The following is an 18,658-nucleotide window of genomic DNA, read 5'->3' on the forward strand; positions in this document are numbered from 1 at the left end:
AGCGGGACTGCAGGCTTAGGAAATGGTGGGATGAATGACTGAGGCATGCCTCTGATTGGGAGCTAAGGTGCTGGGAAGCGATTTCCTAAGCAGAGAACAACAAAAACTCCACCTGCCGTTCCCTAGCCTCATTATGACACTTCCGTGCTGCAGCAGGGTGAACTGTCTTCCTCAGCACCCTGGAGCACTTCTGCTAGGCTATGACTGCATCACTTGATAACAAAGAAGCCAAAGATAGGAATTTGCATCAGCGCCCTTCTCTCTGGAACTTCCTTTCAAATTAAAACAGCATCTGCAGGTGTCTTCTCTGCCCTCTGACCACACAGGTACAGGGTCCTCTTTGAGTGTCATGGGGTTGCCTGGCTTAGAGCTTCTTCTATGGACCACAGCTTTTGTCTTGGATCTCAATTCAGAATGGAGTCTGCAGTATTAGGAATCCCTTTCTAGTTCCCTATGCCTGAGGGGCTGGGGAATGAGGTCTTTGAAAAGTCAGTAGTAGGTCTGACTCACTCAGGAAAGACTGCAAGAGCAAACTTGAAATTTTCTTTATTTATAGACATTTCAGAACCATTTAAATCAACAGACAACGGATTTTTCTTTTTTAGACATAATATACTGCATTTATCTTGAGGTACACATTGGGCCCATTAAATAATGCTCCGGAGAGCAACACAATGAACTGCTGATGTGTGGCTAGCAACCCACTGTTCTCCCAGCCCAGAAACTGTACAGAGACTTCCAAATTCTTAGAAAATACAATTTCCATTTAAGTGAAGGAAAATGCCCAAGTTCTTGGGGTCCTTTTCTTCCTTCCTTCCTTCCTTCCTTCCTTCCTTCCTTCCTTCCTTCCTTTCTTCCTTCCTTCCTTTTAGCTGAAACACTATTCCAAATGGAACATATGAAAACAGGGGACAGGTTTATGGCTAGGGAATTACGGAAGCCCTATCCTACAGGAGATTGTAAACCAAAGGAGCTCACCCTCTGCTAAGCTCTAGTACAAAGAAGCGTAGCCTCGGCGGTGGGCAGAGGGAGACAACCGCAGACAACACTTGCACCTAGTTTGAAGCACACTCACGCTTATGTGTTTCTGGCTATCACAATGAGTCAAAGTATAAAACAAGACTTCCTGAAAACCCAGAAATGTGACCTGACATGACACAGCCACAGAGTCCTACATTACAAACCTACAGTATAACCAAAGTTCTGTTTACATCATTTGTCCTCTGGGACTTTGATTCTTTTGCCTTAGCAGCTTTCAGATTTCGAGAAAAGCAATGGGAATTCATACAATGGGCATGTTTCTCAAAGCCTCCTGTGTCCACCAATAGATGGAACTTTTTCTGGTAGACTGCAACTCAAATTTCCTGGGCTCCTTGAAAAACTTTGTGTTTCCCAGTTTGTTATTAAGGGAATATACTTACAGAAGACAGGCATGAGGCTTGATTTATTACACAAAGCACTAGGAAAATGATGGGTTCTCCATCCATCCACTCCAAGCTCCTGAACTTCACAAGGGCGCATACGGACAGATGCTGTGCAGGTGGCTCTGCAGTGTGAATGGAAGTTGTTTATGTATGTATCTGATCAGCTGGAATGGGCTGTCACATTTCCCATAAGGTTGTGGCATTTCTGCAGGACAGGAATAAACACTGCAATTTAGCTGAATGGGCAGTTTGATACAACTTCATAAATTTGAATGGTCTATGTGGGCTGAGAGAGTAGATGTGGACATTTCACAGTTCATAAATTTGAGCAGTTCAACTTAAAGACAGAACTTGCAGGCGTCTGGAAGATTCTATGAAGGAAGCGGTGGGTGAACACTTGAGTTTTCTCTCTGAATTGATTTCGTATTTTACATTTTAGCTGCTTGGCTCGGCTTACTGCTGACACGGTCTCTTCTGACAGGGGAGGGGCAGGAAGATGATTTTAGCCATGAGTTTAAGGATTCCCCCAAAGATCCTGTTTAGACAGCACTTCTCCACAAGTACCACTGTCCCTCACTGGACGGTAGGGAACCTGCCACGGATGGAGGTATTGTCTTGACCTGGCTGGTTATGGAAGAGGTTCCACTGTAGGGTTCAGAAGGCAAGGGGTGTTTCTGCTTTCTGCTCTATGTAGCCTGTCTGATTCTCTCTGGTTTATGAATTCCTTGTCTAGTCAGGATCCTCCTCAGACAGGTGCTCAGCTCAGAAGTGGCAATTATACTTATTTGTGGCTTTTAGAAATGCCAGTACCGATTATCATTAAAAAATTCCAAGTCAGTGAAAGAGAATAGGGGCGGAGGAGACAGATGCATTTCTCCTTTAATATAGTCCAAGCGTCAGGGGGTGTTTGCCAACGTCTGGGGGCATTTATTGTGTGTCTTAGAGGCACCTGCCATTGCTTCCATCTGTGGGCTCCTTAAATATGGGACTCCACGAATCCAGCTTCCAGGAAACGTTCATAGTCTCTCGTGCACATATACACTGTCAGCAACTGTGATTTTGAAACATCAACGAGTTCCAAGAGGGTAGGGGTTAGGAATTTTCTCAGCCTCGGGTCTGGCACACAGAAGGTGCTTATCGAATGTACAATGAATGTTTGACCCTAAGGCCAATCCTTGCTCTAAGGGAGGCTCCAGGATACCAGTCAAAACAGACTTGGCATAAGTAAGCCAGGCCAAAGCAAATAGACTAAAAGAAGACTGAAAATCTTGTTTTATGTAAGGTTCTTGCAAAGACCAAAGGAGTCAGTTGTTTACATGGGGCAACCTTCACAGCAAATGCAAACCAAACTTAGGGCTTGCTTCTGAGTTTGAAAATCATGGCCAAGGGCTGGGTGCTGAAGGATGGATAAAGAAAGGGTTTCCAGTGGGGACCTGCAGTGTCTCCATTGCAAGATGTCTGTCTTTATTCTTGATGGAAGTTAATTTTCTCAAGACAGGTTAACTTTCTAAGGAGTTAGTTCCTCTTGTATACGGCTGCTTTCTGAAAACTCTCCATGAGTCTTGAGTGTGAGAGAGCAGTATGGAAACTTCATAGATTCATTACTGACTCCTGAAGCATTCTAGCTGCCTGTTTGATGGACGATTCTTTTTACTTGCAGTGTAGTATTTACATTTGGATTGTATGTTAGGAAGGGATAAAAGCCATTTCTTAGTAATGAGATCAGAGATGAGAAATTAGACAAAGTATCAATTCATCTCAACTCTAGATCACAAGATGTTATTAAGTAGATCTCTAATGGCAAGAAATAATGACATACTTACATGTCTGCAAACCTGGACTGGTGGGTTTTTCTTTTTTTGGTGAACAGGAAGACATGATAAAATATGGTCATCTGTTCAGGATACACTGACTCCTGGTGGTCAAACAATCTTACTTGAGCAGCTCAGGTGTGCATCTCACTAACAGGATGTCTGTCCAGTGAGAATCTGGGGACAGACTCAGGGATTATGTGGAGGATATGTTGCTCAGAAAAAAGTGGAACTCTTTGAGGTTATATGCCTTCAAACAGTCAAGAGAAAGAAAGTGATGGTACAGTTTGGGGTATTTAATCACATTTAGCAAAATCCTTAGACATGTTCTGGAATTCTCAGAATAAAAGTATGATAGTTACGGTGTTTTAGAAGAGGAGAAAGAGGTCGACTATGGAATTAGCAAGTACTCTTATTGGTATCTTAGGAATCAGTGCAGAGATATGGCATATATAATAGAGAGGTGGTCTGTCTGAGTCACGAGGTTTCCTAACACAAGAGGTGTGCTGAGCAGACCTCACATTTGTGGAGAAAGGCTTTTCAGACCTCTCACTGGGGTACACAGGAGGACAGGATGAAAGTTCCAAAGCAGCTGTCATTTTCCCAAATGTCAGCACAGATATGCAAGAGTCAGTCCTCCCACGGGCTTACAGAGCACATTAAATTCTTCAACAGAATCTTTCCTGATTGCTTCTGAGTTTTCAGGGCTAGAGCCTAGGAGGCCAAGCTTCAAAGTTCAGGTTCTGAGACTCTTTGGGATTGTTCATTACGCCAACTGTTCTTGAGCGAATCCATTCAGTTCAAAGCCTGGGAACCTCAGTGGATATTATAAAGTAAAAAGATGTTATCTAAAAATATCAGATTAAAAACTACATTAAAACACAACTGTGCGCGCGCACACACACATATCTTATTATTTTTTCTTTTCTTTTTTTTTCCTCTGCTCAATGAAACTAGCAGCAGTTACAGATCAAACGTAATGGTCATGATTTGTGTCATTCCTAAGGACACCAGATATCCTCTATCAAAACATGATTTTTGGAAAACGCCTTTTGATAAAAAGGTCTCCACCAAGCACAGAACATTAAAGTGTCATTTCACACCACTAACATCGTCAGGCACAGGAGGAAAACAACTGGCAGGAAGCAAATCGAGCTGTAGAATACAATGAACTGTCCACCGCTGACTCCCCAGGAAGCGAACTGCTCACAAGTGTTTATGTGTTTCAGCTTTGGCTGTTCTGTAATAAATACCATGCCTTCTCCAAGACCTACTGGGGATACAAATGAGTTCTCTGGATATGACTTTAGTTCTTTTAGCAGCTGTTGAATGTTGAATGACGTACAAGGCACACCTCTAAGTGTTCTGTATAGCATCTTTATTGATGTACAAAATAGCCTGTTCACCATTCGGAAACGGAATCTGCATAGTAAGACTTTCTCTTATCTCTATTTACAGAGAAGGTTTTGTTTTGTTTTGTTTTGTTTTGTTTTGTTTAAGTGCAAAAACATGAATCTGTGTCCTAGCCCACCCCTTCCAGCACACGCTTCTTAGCTCTGTCTCATGACAGATGGGACCATTTGGCTACTATATCTTGGGCCTCCAGCCATTAATAAACTGCAATATTTTCTTTACCTGCAGTTTGCTTAGTTTGAAATCCTCTGAGAGGATCTCTTCTGTTAATTGAACAAGTAAATTCCCATCGATCTTTTCAGTGACAAAGAAGGCTATGACGTCTTCAGACAAACCAATGAACCGCAAAGACTTGGACACTTCCTCTATAGAGAGTCCTGATAGGTCAGCAGGTGGCTGCCATGGGGAACCATCCCCACAGGATCTGGGGGCCAGCTGGAGGTGGAGCGGAGAAGAGAAAGGGTAAGAGACAGAGAAGATGTCCTGCATGCCCTTTCTGACAAAATACTGGTCCTCCGAGAGGTCCAGCGACCCTGCTGTGGGGTCCTCCTCAGCACCATCAATTTTCAGAGGCAAAGGAGATGTCTCAGGGGTGGCTTTCTGTTCCACTGGCTTTGGGGCCCTTGGGGGTAAGGCAGGGCAGGAGACGCTCTGCTTGGTCATGCCAGCTGCAAAGGAGTTGTCCTCGGAGTTCTCCAGACAGTAGCTGGCTGACTTGGGGCAACTGGAGACACCGCTGCTACTGAACTCTGCAGAGGTCGTGCTGGGTGGGCTGCCCAGGAGCTCGCAACCCTCAAAATCGAAAGGGGCTGGGCAGGTTCTCTTTGGTGTGCCAGGTGTCTTCTGTCTGGGGTAGCTGTAGCTCCTGCTCGGGTCGAGCAGAAAGTCACTCCTTGTCTGGTTCTCCGATGCTCCTGAGTAATGGTTGGGCCACGAGAGCCGGGAGGACAGAGCTTCAGCACAAGGACTTCCAAATGGGGACTTGGGGTCTGCAGAGTCGCTCTTCACTCGGGTGCAGGGGTAGCAGGACACAGGAGCACTGTTGGGAGGACTTGTATCGCTCTGAGTGATGCTGCTTACAAAGCAAACACAAAAAAGGAAATCAGTAAAAACGTAATGTAACCCTAGTCCTTGGGAGGTCAATACAGGTAACTCTGAGTTCCAGGCCAGCGTGGTCTACATGGTGAGACCCAAGCTTTTCCTTATACCCATAGATGTTATTTCTAAGGTGAGAAGGTAGTTAGGTGTGTGTGTGTGTGTGTGTGTGTGTGTGTGTGTGTGTGTGTATGTGTGTGTGTTTCTCTTAAATTCAATAAATTACCTGCTTTTAAAAAATGAATCAGTAAAGTTCTTTGTACTTGTAGGTATGTACATAACAATTTAAAACATTCCAGCTGAGATAAAAATTAGTATGTGTACATACATAAATATATATGTTACAGCTAATAAGAAAGTGCTTTTAGTAAGCACCTGCACCTTTACATTGAGAAAATTTTCACACCATGCTTTGGGCCAACATAAGAGCAATGTCTGCAGTGGGCAAAGGTGAGGGACAGAGGGGTGACTGCTGGCTCCTACAAGGATGGAGCCGCATCAACACTGTCCATAGCACTGGGAACTCCCCAGTGTCTGATAGGAAGAAATGTTTCCAATACAGTGCTTATCTTTGCCCTGGCTTCTGAACGGTAGATTTATATACATAGCTAAGGATTTTCATGTCCAGAGGACAAATCCAAACCAAACCAAAAACTGCCCACCTAGACATTAAACAGCAAGAACCCAGGCTGGGCTGCCCTTATCCTGGGGGCCACATTTTCACATCCTAACATTGGCGGTGAAACCAGAATAGGCTAAAAGGCGGCTGAGCAGGTTGTCATGTCTCAGGAAACGACAGTGGAAATGGGCACTTCATTTGGCAGAAGACCTTAAATGTTTCCTAAGAGAAATGGGGCTGGTCTGCTTTGTTTCTTTGTAGCCACAGCTAAGAACGGATTCCCACTGGGTTCAGGGTTAGAGCAGAGAGATAAGTTTAAGTCTGAGGCTCTGGTAGAACGCACCGCCTGACTGTGTCACAGTCATGGTGAAAAGTGCCAGAGCCGTCTCCTGAGAAGCGATAGCAGCCCACACACTTGCAGCTAAGAGGAGGAGCCCTTGTGGCATCTTACAGACCCCTTGTGGCAGCTGGCTCCTGAGAAGCGATAGCAGCCCACACACTGTGGCTAAGAGAACGAGTCCTCCGTGGCATCTTACAGACCCTGGTGGCATCTTTTTTTTTTTTTTTTAAAATCAAGACACCAGCTCTTCCACCCAAGGTTAAAATGAGTAGAGGCCCAATTATGATCTTCCTATAAAATTATTTCTAAAAGGCAAACTGCATTTCCTCTCCCACCCTGCTGCTAGGTGATATTCCCAAGGCCCATGTGGGTTCTGCTGGGGTCGGGGGCACTCACATGTTATGCAGTCCTGAAGAATAGTAAGACAGGGTGGGGCTTGGAGATCTTGTCTGTGGCCGGACTGGCTTGACTGTGCGAGGGGGGATGGAGGGACTTGTGGACAAAGGCTTTGCGCTTCGGGGCGGCACAGGCGGGGCGTTCAGGAGCCGGCATTCTTCCCTGACCTGGTGTAGGGAAGGAACACTCCAGGTTAACAGACTAGCATGGGGTAGGGATGGGGTGGAGGACTGAGGGTGAGATTGGGGAGCACAGCTCCAACGTGCAGTCAGGGGGACTTTAAACAGTAAAGGTAAGCAGGACACACACAAATACACACATAGATACACATACACAAACACAATACACACACATAGACACACACATACACACTCACATACACATACACACACATAGACACACATTCACACACAGAGACATATACACACAGACACAGACAGACAGACAGACAGACACACACACACATACACACACACACTAAAACCAGAAGCCTGTCACAAACTGCTGGGAACAGACTAAGCTGGAAGGAAACTGGTGAATGTTAGCTTCTGTGGAAACACAGGCTTGAGAGATGCCAAGATGCACGGAGCAGACATGAATGTGGAGGTAGTGATGGTGTCAGCCATGATGACGAGAGAGGACCGGGCTCTGCTGGAGTTCTGTTCATTTCCCATATGCAATACAATCTGACCCAAACCTTTGGAAAGAGGGACTTTAGTTTGCGCGTGTGCACATACTCAGAGATGCATATGAATATGCATGTGTGAGTTGTTCCATGGTACCTATATGGAGATCAGAGGACAATTTATAGGAATCAGTTCTCTGCTTCCACCAGGTGGGTCCTGGAGATTAAATTTAGGTCATTAGGCTTGGTGGCCTTTCCTTACTGAGCCTTCTGGGTCAAAATGTGGGCTTTCTGCCAGGTTAAAGTTCCACTGACAACTATGTCTGGTGCCTAATAAATATCACAGTGACCTTGTTTAGATGCATATTTGAATTTAGGCGAACCAGGCTGGGGCCTGAGAGTTGACTTTTCCCGCGCGCGCACGTGTGTGTGTGTGTGTGTGTGTGTGTGTGTGTGTGTGTATGTGTGTGTGTGTGTGTGTGTTAATGGACTACATGTATGTTTTCATGGACACTGTATATACTAGGCAAATATTCTAGTGACTGAGTAAATGAGCAGCCCTTTTAAAAGTCATTTTTTGAAGTTAGACAGGGTGGTACATGTCTGTAACCCCAGCATTCAGCCTAGAGCAGAAGGACTGCCACTAGTTCGAGGCTTGCCAGGGCTACAATAGTAAGATTCTGTCTCAGGAAACCGTCCCACTATTTCCTCTTTTTCTTTCCTTTCTGAGTCGCTGGGATTACAGACAGAAGTTACGGTGTCTGGGCAAGTCTGCACTTCTAACAAAATACAAGATGAATGCTATGCTATAGGTCCAGGGACCATACAGATGCAGAGGGAGCAACGAGAAAGCACTCCAATTCCAGAGCAGAACTTTTGCGGGTAAAAGCCTTCTCCAGTCAGATGACATCCACTTATCTTTACACTGGGGATGATCTAAGTGGCCTGGGACTTCAGCTAGTGACTGTCCTTACAGCCTCTCTAGTCCCAGGAGTTTTCCTCCAGTGCGGTCTTACTTGAGAAGTGCTAATTCGCCATGCCCTTTTCCATATTGGGCAGCAGGGGGCACCCGATGCCTGGTTGTGCTAGTTCACCCTGAACCATGGCCAATTCAGGACTCTGTTAAACATGCTGAGTTCTGAGACATTTCGCCTGCTTTCAGGCTGTGGTCCCAGCATCTCTTTCAGTCTGTTCTTCAACAACTTGTCTTAGGGACATGAGAACAGCAAGTGACAGCTGTGGTGATGAAGATGCTGAAAGTGGAATGAACAGCCTCCTGTGACACATACTTCTTTCGCTGACTGCATACTGGGCCTCTAGCTGGAGTCCCAGGTCTGATTTGCTTGCCAAAATCAACCAGAAAAGGAAGCCATATGATTATGAAAGGTGCCTTGATTTAAGTGAGATGGAAGCAATCTTTTTTTTTAATTTTTCGAGACAGAATTATTATATAGCCAGGTCGGCCTTGAACTTGGTATGAAGTGGAAGATGACCTTGAACCCATCTCTCTGCCTGCACCCCCCAAATGTTGGAATCACAAGTATACCCTACCGCAACCACTAGAAGTGATTTAAAGAAAATTATTCATTGCTCAGCACAAGTCCAGGGGTCTCTGCTCTCACCCAGAGAACCCTCAGCCCTGGCCCTGGGTTGGGAAGAGGAGAGTTCTTCATTCAAGTTAAAGCTAAAGACTTGGGCAGGAGATTTCCTCAGTGGCGAGAGCAAGTCTTCTGTTTTGGAGTCTTTGAAACAAGGTATACTGCAGAAAAGTAGCTCTTACCAAAGAAGTCCTCTTTGCACCAGATACAGGACTACCACAGAAAACAACAACTGGTCCTGATGCAGAGAACCATGATCATGTAGGGGATGCATCCCAAGGAATACATGACTCCTACAGTGAAGGATCATGAAATATGTCAGAAAAGGAGTGGAAAGATTACAGAGCCAGAGGACCCGGAGATCTGCTGTGAGACTGTCTCCTTGAAATGGCAGGGAAGCTGTAGCTATGCTACCAAAACAGTATGGCTGTCTAAACAAGATCTGAACAAGGACAACCCAATAGACAGGCTAAAGTGGAAGGGGAAGTATTATAGGTCCCGCCTTTAAACAAACAACTATAGCAACTAAGGGTGGGATTCTCTTTCCCCAGGGAGGAGTCCCCTAATTGATTATCCAATATCAGGTGGTCAGCTCGGAAGTCACGTGTATGCATGCAACACAAAAAGGAATCAGCAGGTTGTACTTATGTTTTCATGTGTTTTATATATATATATATATATATATATATATATATACACATATATATATATTTATTTGTAACAATAACAATTATAGACAGAGGCCATGGAGGGGGAATGGGAAGGTTGGGGGAAGAAAAAGGAATGAAAGGAAACAATTATATTTTTTACTTTTTATTAGATTTCATTTTACTTTACACGTGCGTGTTCTGCTTAAATGAAATCCAAGAAAGTATGAATAGGGCACTGAACTGCCTAGAACTGGGGTTATGGGTGGTTATGAAACATCATGTGGCTGCTGGGTATTGAACCTGGGTCTTCTGCAAGAACAGCAAGTGTTCTTAACCTTGACTATTTCTCTTCAGCCTCATAATTATATTTTAATGAAAATTAATTAAAAAAATTAAAAGGGGGGCCAGGCGTGGTGGTATACATTTTGATTCTAGCAGTTGGAGGCAAAGGCAGGCGCAGGGGAATCTATGCAAAGTTTGGTTACAAAGCGATCGCTAGGACAACCAGGGTCACAGTGAGGCCCTGTCTCACTCAATCCCTCCAATAAACCAGTTGGCAGTGGTGAGCAACTACAGAAAGAAAATTCATAAATAATGGAGTCTGGAAAACTGGGGGGACTATTCAGCTGATATACCATTGGGGTCTTCTTTTTTTTTAAAAGAGGAACTGGTTCATGTTTTAATTTTTAAAATAAATGAGTTCTCAGTATCAGAATTAAGTGGAATGTGAAGAAAAAAGATTAGTGATGAGTTCAATTCAGAGTACTCTCCATTTTAGAATCAGTCATTAGGCGTGATACTTCATTAGGAATAGCTTACCTCACATGTCAATGGCAATGTGCTGAGACGCCCACTATGATGTATATTTCAATTAAAATTAACTGGCTGACCTTAATATTGGAACTCAAAAAAAAAAAAAAAAAAAAAAAGTAGCCATGCGCAGCTGAATGTGGCTTGAGGGTATCCCCTTTCCTGTTCTTATGACCAAAGGCACCTGGGGCTGTTCGAACAGCACCCTCATAGCTGGGCAATCCAGAAGGGCTTGCCAGGGCTGGGTGGAGGCAGACAGTGAAAAGAAGCATTTGTAGAAATCAGGGCCTGGTGTGAGGGAAACTGTGGTTAATAAAGTGCTTAGAGCTAAACTTCAAAATGAAATCTGAGACACAGGCAGTGTTGGGACCTTCCATAGGACTCCTGAAAGGGGTCTGGGTCTAAGTCAGTTCAGCATGGAAAGATTAAGCTCCTTTAAAATGTCCCCTGGGAAAATGGTAGCATTAAACTTATCCTGCACTGGGATTCTAAGAATCTTTCTGCAGAGGCACAGAATGAGGGGCTTGTTGTCCCAGGTGGGCAGGAAGGGCAGTCCTCAGTGGGTGAGGTAGCTGGCTAGCCACAGGCCCACAGCTCTGGGGCTGGGCACTTCCCACTTGGGTTGTAGATGTGACATCTCTGATGCTCTTATTTCACGGCATATTATGGGAAGGATTACACGCTGAGGTGGGACGTACACATTCTGGTCCTTGGAAGTTACAAGTAGTGAGGGTTGGCTGTGCCTTGTGCCTCTCTTCTTGCCTCTTACGGTCTTTCGTGCCAGCTATGATCCTATTCTTCTTTGCTTCTTGATTTGATTCAACATGACACATTTATATGCAAGAAGATGCTGGCTGTGCTAGAAATGAGTTTTATCTGGCAATAAAAGGTGGTGACCCGTGGGATGGGTCAAGTAGCCAGTTTCCTGCTTCCTCTCATATGCAGTTTCACTTAGGTGCTACACGCCCAGTGCATACCCCTTCAGGTGGCTTCCACGTGGTCTTGCCCAGTGGACGAGGGCCAGCCCTGTCTGGTCTTCCCCGAGGCCTCTGCAAACTAGCTCTGACCTATCTTTCTGGTTGTTTCTCAGATTCCTCTTGCTCCTCCTGTGCCCCTCCCCCTGCACGGCTTCCTTCTCTTTCTTTGTAACAGTGGATCTGCTTGGGAGAGCCACCATTGCTTGAAGCGCCTTGTGCTTCCCTGCCTCGCCTCTGTCTTAGTCTCTCCCAGCTCATCACATTTAATTGACCATTCCTACTGCCTGGTCCTAAAGGTAGCACGTTCTATCTTGCCACCAGGATAGATTTCTGCTTCTGAACGAGGCTAGCGTGCTATTGCAGTTATTTACCCTCCATGTATATTTAATTAGTCCAGGAGTCAAAATGGAATGGACCAATGTCACTGTTATAATTCTCTAGTGCATACAGAGCTTTGGCATCTCTCACCTATGGCAGGAATATGTCACACAGAGCTTCAGGTAAAACTTAACTGATTAACAGGCTGATTTTTTTAAAGGTTAAACAAACAAACAAACAAAGCAACAAGGGTGCATTTCTACCTTTAAATTTAAACCATACACATCTTCTTTATTCATATGTTGAGTCATGTGGGCTGGGTGTAGGCTTCTGCTGCACTTGGCATGCATCTTCACTATACTTTGGCATGGTCATGTGGTGAAAATCCAATGACTGCATTCTCCAGTTGTCAGCATTCCCGTCTCCCAATAGTGCTTCCCAACCAAGCATGTAAAACACGACCCTGTGCTGGTAGGTGAGTGCGGTCTGCCTGATACTCAGTATTCAAAGCTGAGCTTCAACTGGCAACAGGGTGTTTGTGATTTCACTAACCTTGGCTACCTGAGGGTCAGCATTCAGTTTTAAGGTGACTGTGACCTCCATTAGATGATGGGTGACCTTTGCCTGTCTGTAGGCGACGTGTTCAGAGAAGCTCCCAGCACCAGCCTCCTACTGTTTAAGAAAAAGCCACAAGACACCATACTGATCCGGGCTACAGTATGAAAGTTGGATCCTGACTGTGCCCAGAGCCTGGCCACCTTCCTTTTCTTCTCTGAAATCTCCGCATTTTAAATCTTGTCAAATATCTGTCATGAATAGTGTGGTGTCATTAGTTGTTGGCATTTGCATAGATGACACCAGGGTTACATATAAAGTTAACTTAAGGAAAAGCAGAGATAGCGAACTGTTCTTTCAGAGCCTGGGTGGTGTAGGAGGAATATCAAGCTCCTGAGATCTAACCCACGGAAAAACGTCGAATAGTGAGGATCTGAAGACAACTGTAATAGGTGTTAACAGGTGGGACATAGCCACCGTCTACTCTTACTGTTCCCAAGAGTCTAATGACTCTGTTAGCTTCACTTTGTTACTTAGAAGTTCAAATGCATGTAAAGTGTCTGACTGAGGTGGGGCTGAGTATACAAAAATACATAACCCCTAGAGTTGGTTATGAGGAAGGGAAACAAATACAATTAAAATAAAAATTAGTAAGTGTATTAATAGAAGTATGTGCAGAGGTTTGTGGGAATACCATGCATTTATTTGAGGTAGCAGGAGAATAAATTCATAGGACACTTTAGTGAGGAGGTCTTGGGGAAGCAGGATTAAGAGTGTAATAAAGGCTTAGATGGCATGATGTTAGATACCCGGTCATCTAACAACCACAGTGATGCTGTGGTCTGGGAAGGTGGATGATGAGACAGACATTAATTCCTTTTGTTAGAGACAGAAACAGAAATTCAAAGAAGACGGCCAGGAGAAACGATGGCGCTCAAGGCTGAAAACACTGCCTGGATTGGACTTTGTGCTTATTGATGGAATCTGAAGAAGGCTGGGCCCCCAAGGGAAGACTGAAGAGGAGAAAAACAAGTATCATACCGTCCATAGAGCAGACTCGTGGAACAATGCAATCGGGGGAGCCAAGAGAGTGACGATGCAGAGGAAGACGCAGCAGTACTGTCATGAGCAGATAACGGTATCAGAAAGCCATAAGAAGAGGGGGAAAGGATACCATACAGGTAGTCAGCAGGTCATTGGCAAGCCTAGTGAGTGAGGGTTGAAAGGCCCAGAAGGCAGATTCCAGTGAGTGGAAGCCAGAAGGAGAGGAGAGGATGGAGTCAAGAAGATACACCACTCACTTCTGGTAATGGCCAGGAAGGGAGAAGGGACACTTGTTAGAGAGGGGCTTGGAATGGAATGGCCTTTCTTTTTGAATGGAAAGAAACTTGGGAATTGTGCCCAGGCATGTCAACCCTCCCCCCTCCACCGCCTTCCCCCAGGAAGGTATGCTGAACTCTCACTGATGACGACTGAGGACAGAAGGGAGAATGAACACATATGGCCCCTGCTGTCTGCCTTTGCCACGCCTCCGCCGGCCCCTGCTGGCCACATCACACAGAAAAACAGTGCACACTAACTTACCCTCAATCAGCGAGCATGAGGATAAAAATGTATGTAACAGAGTGCAGGGCTTCATGTTTTTAGTAAGCATGGTCAAATACAACTTCAATCACTGGGCTGAAGTCAAATGCATTGTGGGATAGGCCTACTTCTGATCTCTGTGAGTTTGAGACCAGCCTGGTCTACAGAGCAAGTTCTAGGACAGCCAGGAGAAACTGTCTTGAAAACCCAGAAAAAAAAATTGCAAACAGTAAAAGTCACCCCAAGTGTTTGTGAGGGTGTGAGACTTTGGTTAGCTGACATTTTTTAGGAAGCCTCTGTTTCTTGACACTCTAACTCCCTACTCTTATTCTAGGGTGGAAATAATACATCTTCACTAGCTGACCAGTGAGAGAGCTTAAGGAAACAAATCATGTCACCACAAGGTATTCTTGCTTAGCATCCTTTAGATCTCCTTCTGAGAAACACTTGATTTCACAGCAGAGGCTGCTCAGCCCCTAGAAGAGAGTGAAGGTGGAGACAGCTGCCGATGGCCACACCTCGGAGACTTTACAGTCTATAGCTACGGCCCACCTGCACTTGGTGGTGGTGATGGGGTCATAGCCCGCAGAAAAGATTGTACTGCCTGGAACTGGGAACGATCACTAAAGAGACTTTTGATTCTCCTGGCTTTGAGTCTTTAGTTCCTATTTTGACAATAATTCAGAAAATAAATACGCTGGTGGTGAGCTTGATCTGAAACTGGGCTCACCTTCAGTATGAGTGTTCTTTAACAGAGCCAACCTCAGGGCAGCATTGTAATCTGAAGAAAGGAGTTTTGTAACTACGCTGCCTTGAACTCTGTAACCTTGCCTTCCCTGCATGCTCTCTGCCTGCATTTTACATTTCTTCCCACACTCCCCTCCCAGATAACAAAATCAGTACAGCCTTAAGAAATCTTATTTATAAAGGGCCTTTTATACAAAGAGTTCATAACCCTGCCACATTGCCATAGTGGGTATTTTCAGCCAGACAGAAATGCAAGTTTTATCGTATCGAAATGTAATGAATGAATCTCTACTGGATTAGCTACCGAAGGCCAACTTATAGTCTAAATCCCATTCTTAAATGTGTTGTCTTCTTATTTCCTTTGTCTTATTGTATATTGATAATAAGGTTCTAAGACAGATCCTACTGAGAGAAGATCTCCAATAGTCAAGCCCCAGGCAAGGGTAAATAAGAGAGGGAACTGCATCGCTCAGCTGGAGGCAAGAAGGGCAAGTGGTTCTGAAAAGAAGCCGTTGTTTAAGACCTGGGTGCCACTGGGGCCTCGTATAAAGATTTTTCTGAGAAAGGAGTACAATATATGATATACATCATTGCATAACATATAACCTTCTTGTCAGTGTGACTTTACACAAGTAGCAGGGTGCATGTCTGAGACAAGACTTACTCCACTAGGGTATTATAATTATCTTTATTAGCATGCCAGTCACTGAAAGTTCCGATGGACAAAGGAGAAAAAAAAATGTCTTGGCTTAGAAAATTTCATGTAAAAACAACCTACCTGAGATGGAAGGCAATTAGCTTCAGAATTACCACAACAACATACTAATTTACTCATTATTTCAATTAATGAGTGAAAGCCCAGGTAGGGCTTGCTTACAAAGTATTCCTCAAAAGTTGTAATTAAAATGAATTAAATGCCAACTGTTCTAGGAGACCTCATTAATTAGTGGAATCTTGAATGGAGCCTATTGTAGAACACTTAGCTTGATGGACATTATTTCTTCCATGCATTATCTTTTTCCTGGCTGGATACTGAAAACCAGGGCCTCATGAGCACTGGGAAAGCATCTTAGTACCAAGCTGTTCAAATCCCTAGGCCCAGCTTCATTTGAATGGTTTTCAATATTTCAGCTTGAATATTAATGCATCTGGTGTCTTTAAGAAAACCTGTCATTTAATGGCTTATCTAACATTAACATATTCTTCTTTAAAAATTAAAAAATGTAGTATCATTTGTGTATGTGGTGCGTGTGAGTGTGGGCGCATGCACAGCACGGAGTGCATGTGGAAGTTGTGGGACACTTCATGAGAGCGTCAGTTCTGTCTTTCTACCATGAGCTCTGGGGATAGAACTCAGGCTGTCAGCCTGACATGTGAAACACTGTTAGCAACAACACTGGCCCCACTATTTTGAGAAAGGGGAAAAGGACAAAGAGAAAATAAAAAAAAAAGTTGAGCTGGATCATTTCTCATGATCACTTCCTTTAGTTTACAAAGCAACATTTTTTTTTTTTAAATTTAAAAAAAATTTTTTTAATTATTATTATTTTCTTTATTTACATTTCAAGTGCTATCCCGAAAGTTCCCTATACCCCCCCACCCCTGCTCCCCTACCCACCCACTCCCACTACTTGGCCCAGGCCTTCCCTTGTGCTGGGTCATATAAAGTTTGCAAGACCAAGGGGCCTCTCTTCCCAGTGATGGCCGATTAGGCCATCTTCACAAAGCAACATTTTTATAACGCTTTCTTAACCTGAGTATTTAGGAATTAATCCCAATTCTACAGGGGTGGGGCTGGTGGTGCTCAGAGTTATAAGAGCTGATAACACTACAGTCTGGCTTGGTGAATGGGAGATCACACCTCACTGTTGAGATAGCCGTGCAGGTGGGGATGGGATATTAGTTCCTTGAAACTTGTTCACAGATTCCCTTTTTACAAGCACCTGCGAGTTCTTCATACCCGCTAACTTGAAATGACATGCGCTACCGGGATCCTCAGAGTACCAGGAGACAGTGCAGGTTCTTACTGTTTGGTTTAATATATCGCATTGTTTATGATGACTCCACTGCCAGGTAATTATGATACATACCCTGTCAAGTAGGTACTTTTATAGGCAGGTTAAAATACTGTTCTGTTTTTCAAACACCAAATGTGTTATCATATGAGGGAGAGCAGCGCCTCAGGATGTTGAGCTGCCTCCCTGGATTTGGCTGTGGAGATGCAAATGTTCACGTTCACCCCCTGAACCTTTGGAGGGGCTTACTTCCCCTCTTCATCCATTAGTCAAGGAAGGATGGGATGAAGGAGAAAGCTGTAGCTTTCAACTCACCCTCTAAGTCTCACTGTGGTGTGCTTCACTGTGGAGCCTCATTAATTCCACCCTCTAATAATGAGTGACTTCACTCTTCAGCCTATAGCTTGGTCCTCATACCCTCGGCAGCTCTCAGCAGCTGCAAGGGCATCCAGCAGGGCGTTGGAAAGGTTAACATCGGTTCCTGTACGGCCATAAGCTGGAATCCATCCTATATTCAATTACTGATACTCTTTATTTTGAATGTTCCCTAAGTGCTAAGAAGATGTGCCAAGTCCTTTGTATAATACAATAACACAGTGGAGAACTTATCATCCCCACAGGAGCTGACTCAGGAAGGCTCGAGATTTCTCCCAAGTGTGAAGCTGCTAAGTCAAGTGAGGATGCAGGTTCACGTGGGGCTCTCTGGCACAACTACTTCTAATAACCTATCCAGTTGTGTGGAGATCGGTGCTCTCCTTACTATCCTGCGGTGTGGACATTAGTACTTTCCTGACTACCCTGTGGTGTGGACATTAGTATTCTCCTGACTATCCTGCGATGAGGAGATCGGCACTCTAACTATCCCGTGGTGCTTTCCTGAGCTCCACTACAGGAGAATGACTCCAAGGACCTAGATAGATTCCATCTTCCCATTGAATGTTCAGCTGGCTGAGGGCAACTCAGAAACTAACCTGCAGCTGAAATGGAGCCCAGCTTTCAATGCATCCTTTGAGTCTCATGGTGGTGTACTTCATTTTGGGGCTTACTAATGATGGGCCACCCACCTTCATGAGTGACTTCATCCTTCATCCTATAGCTCAGACCTCATACCTGCCTGTAAGCAGCTGTGAGAGCATTCTGTCAGGAAGCCTAACAAATTCACGAACACTGCAGTGACACTGGGTGAAGTCAGTGGCTTCAGTCTACAGCTCACTCTGGGTCTTCCTTTCACCAACATTACAGATTGTGTAGTGCCAACATCCAGCTAAGTGTCACTGTACAGATAGAAGATGTTGGTCCCAGACAGCACACTGCTGCCCAAATGGCTTCAGAAGGTTGAGACCTGGTGATTACATTGGTTGTTTCTGTGCTGGGAACTGAACTCAGGCTTTGGACATGCTGGGTAACCTCTGCGTCTGGCTTTGCAACTCCAGGAATACTCTGTACTTCGTTGGTATTTTTTTTTTTTTTCACTTGAGACTTTTCTATTTTCTTCTAAAAAAAATTCATACTATATATTGACCACACACAGTATTGTGCTACATAAGGTCACTGTCATATAAGTGGACACTGCACACTGAACATGCACTCTTTATCTCTCTCATTCTGCTTTCCCCACTCTTGGTAGTCTTCTTGGACACCCTAAATAGTTCCACTTTTACTTTCCGCCCTGCCCCGCCCC

At 44.5% G+C, this 18,658-nt stretch overlaps 1 protein-coding gene across 2 annotated transcripts in view; it reads right to left on the bottom strand.

The window, feature by feature from the left end:
• Positions 1-530: 530 nt before the first annotated feature.
• Positions 531-18,658, bottom strand: part of Garem1 (GRB2 associated regulator of MAPK1 subtype 1) — a 168,683-nt gene continuing 150,555 nt past the window's right edge. The window contains exons 5-6 of one of the 2 annotated variants that reach the window (XM_021214851.2): positions 7,099-7,265; positions 531-5,720 (exon numbers count right to left, since the gene is read on the bottom strand). In XM_021214851.2, coding sequence (XP_021070510.1) covers positions 4,823-5,720; positions 7,099-7,265 — 1,065 coding nt within the window. In that variant the 3' untranslated portion in view covers positions 531-4,822. Of the gene's footprint in view, positions 5,724-7,098; positions 7,266-18,658 lie in introns of both variants that reach the window. The other variant, XM_021214853.2, reaches the window with a different exon arrangement.

This window comes from Mus pahari, chromosome 15, assembly GCF_900095145.1.
Source record: "Mus pahari chromosome 15, PAHARI_EIJ_v1.1, whole genome shotgun sequence".
Taxonomy (NCBI): Eukaryota; Metazoa; Chordata; class Mammalia; order Rodentia; family Muridae; genus Mus; species Mus pahari.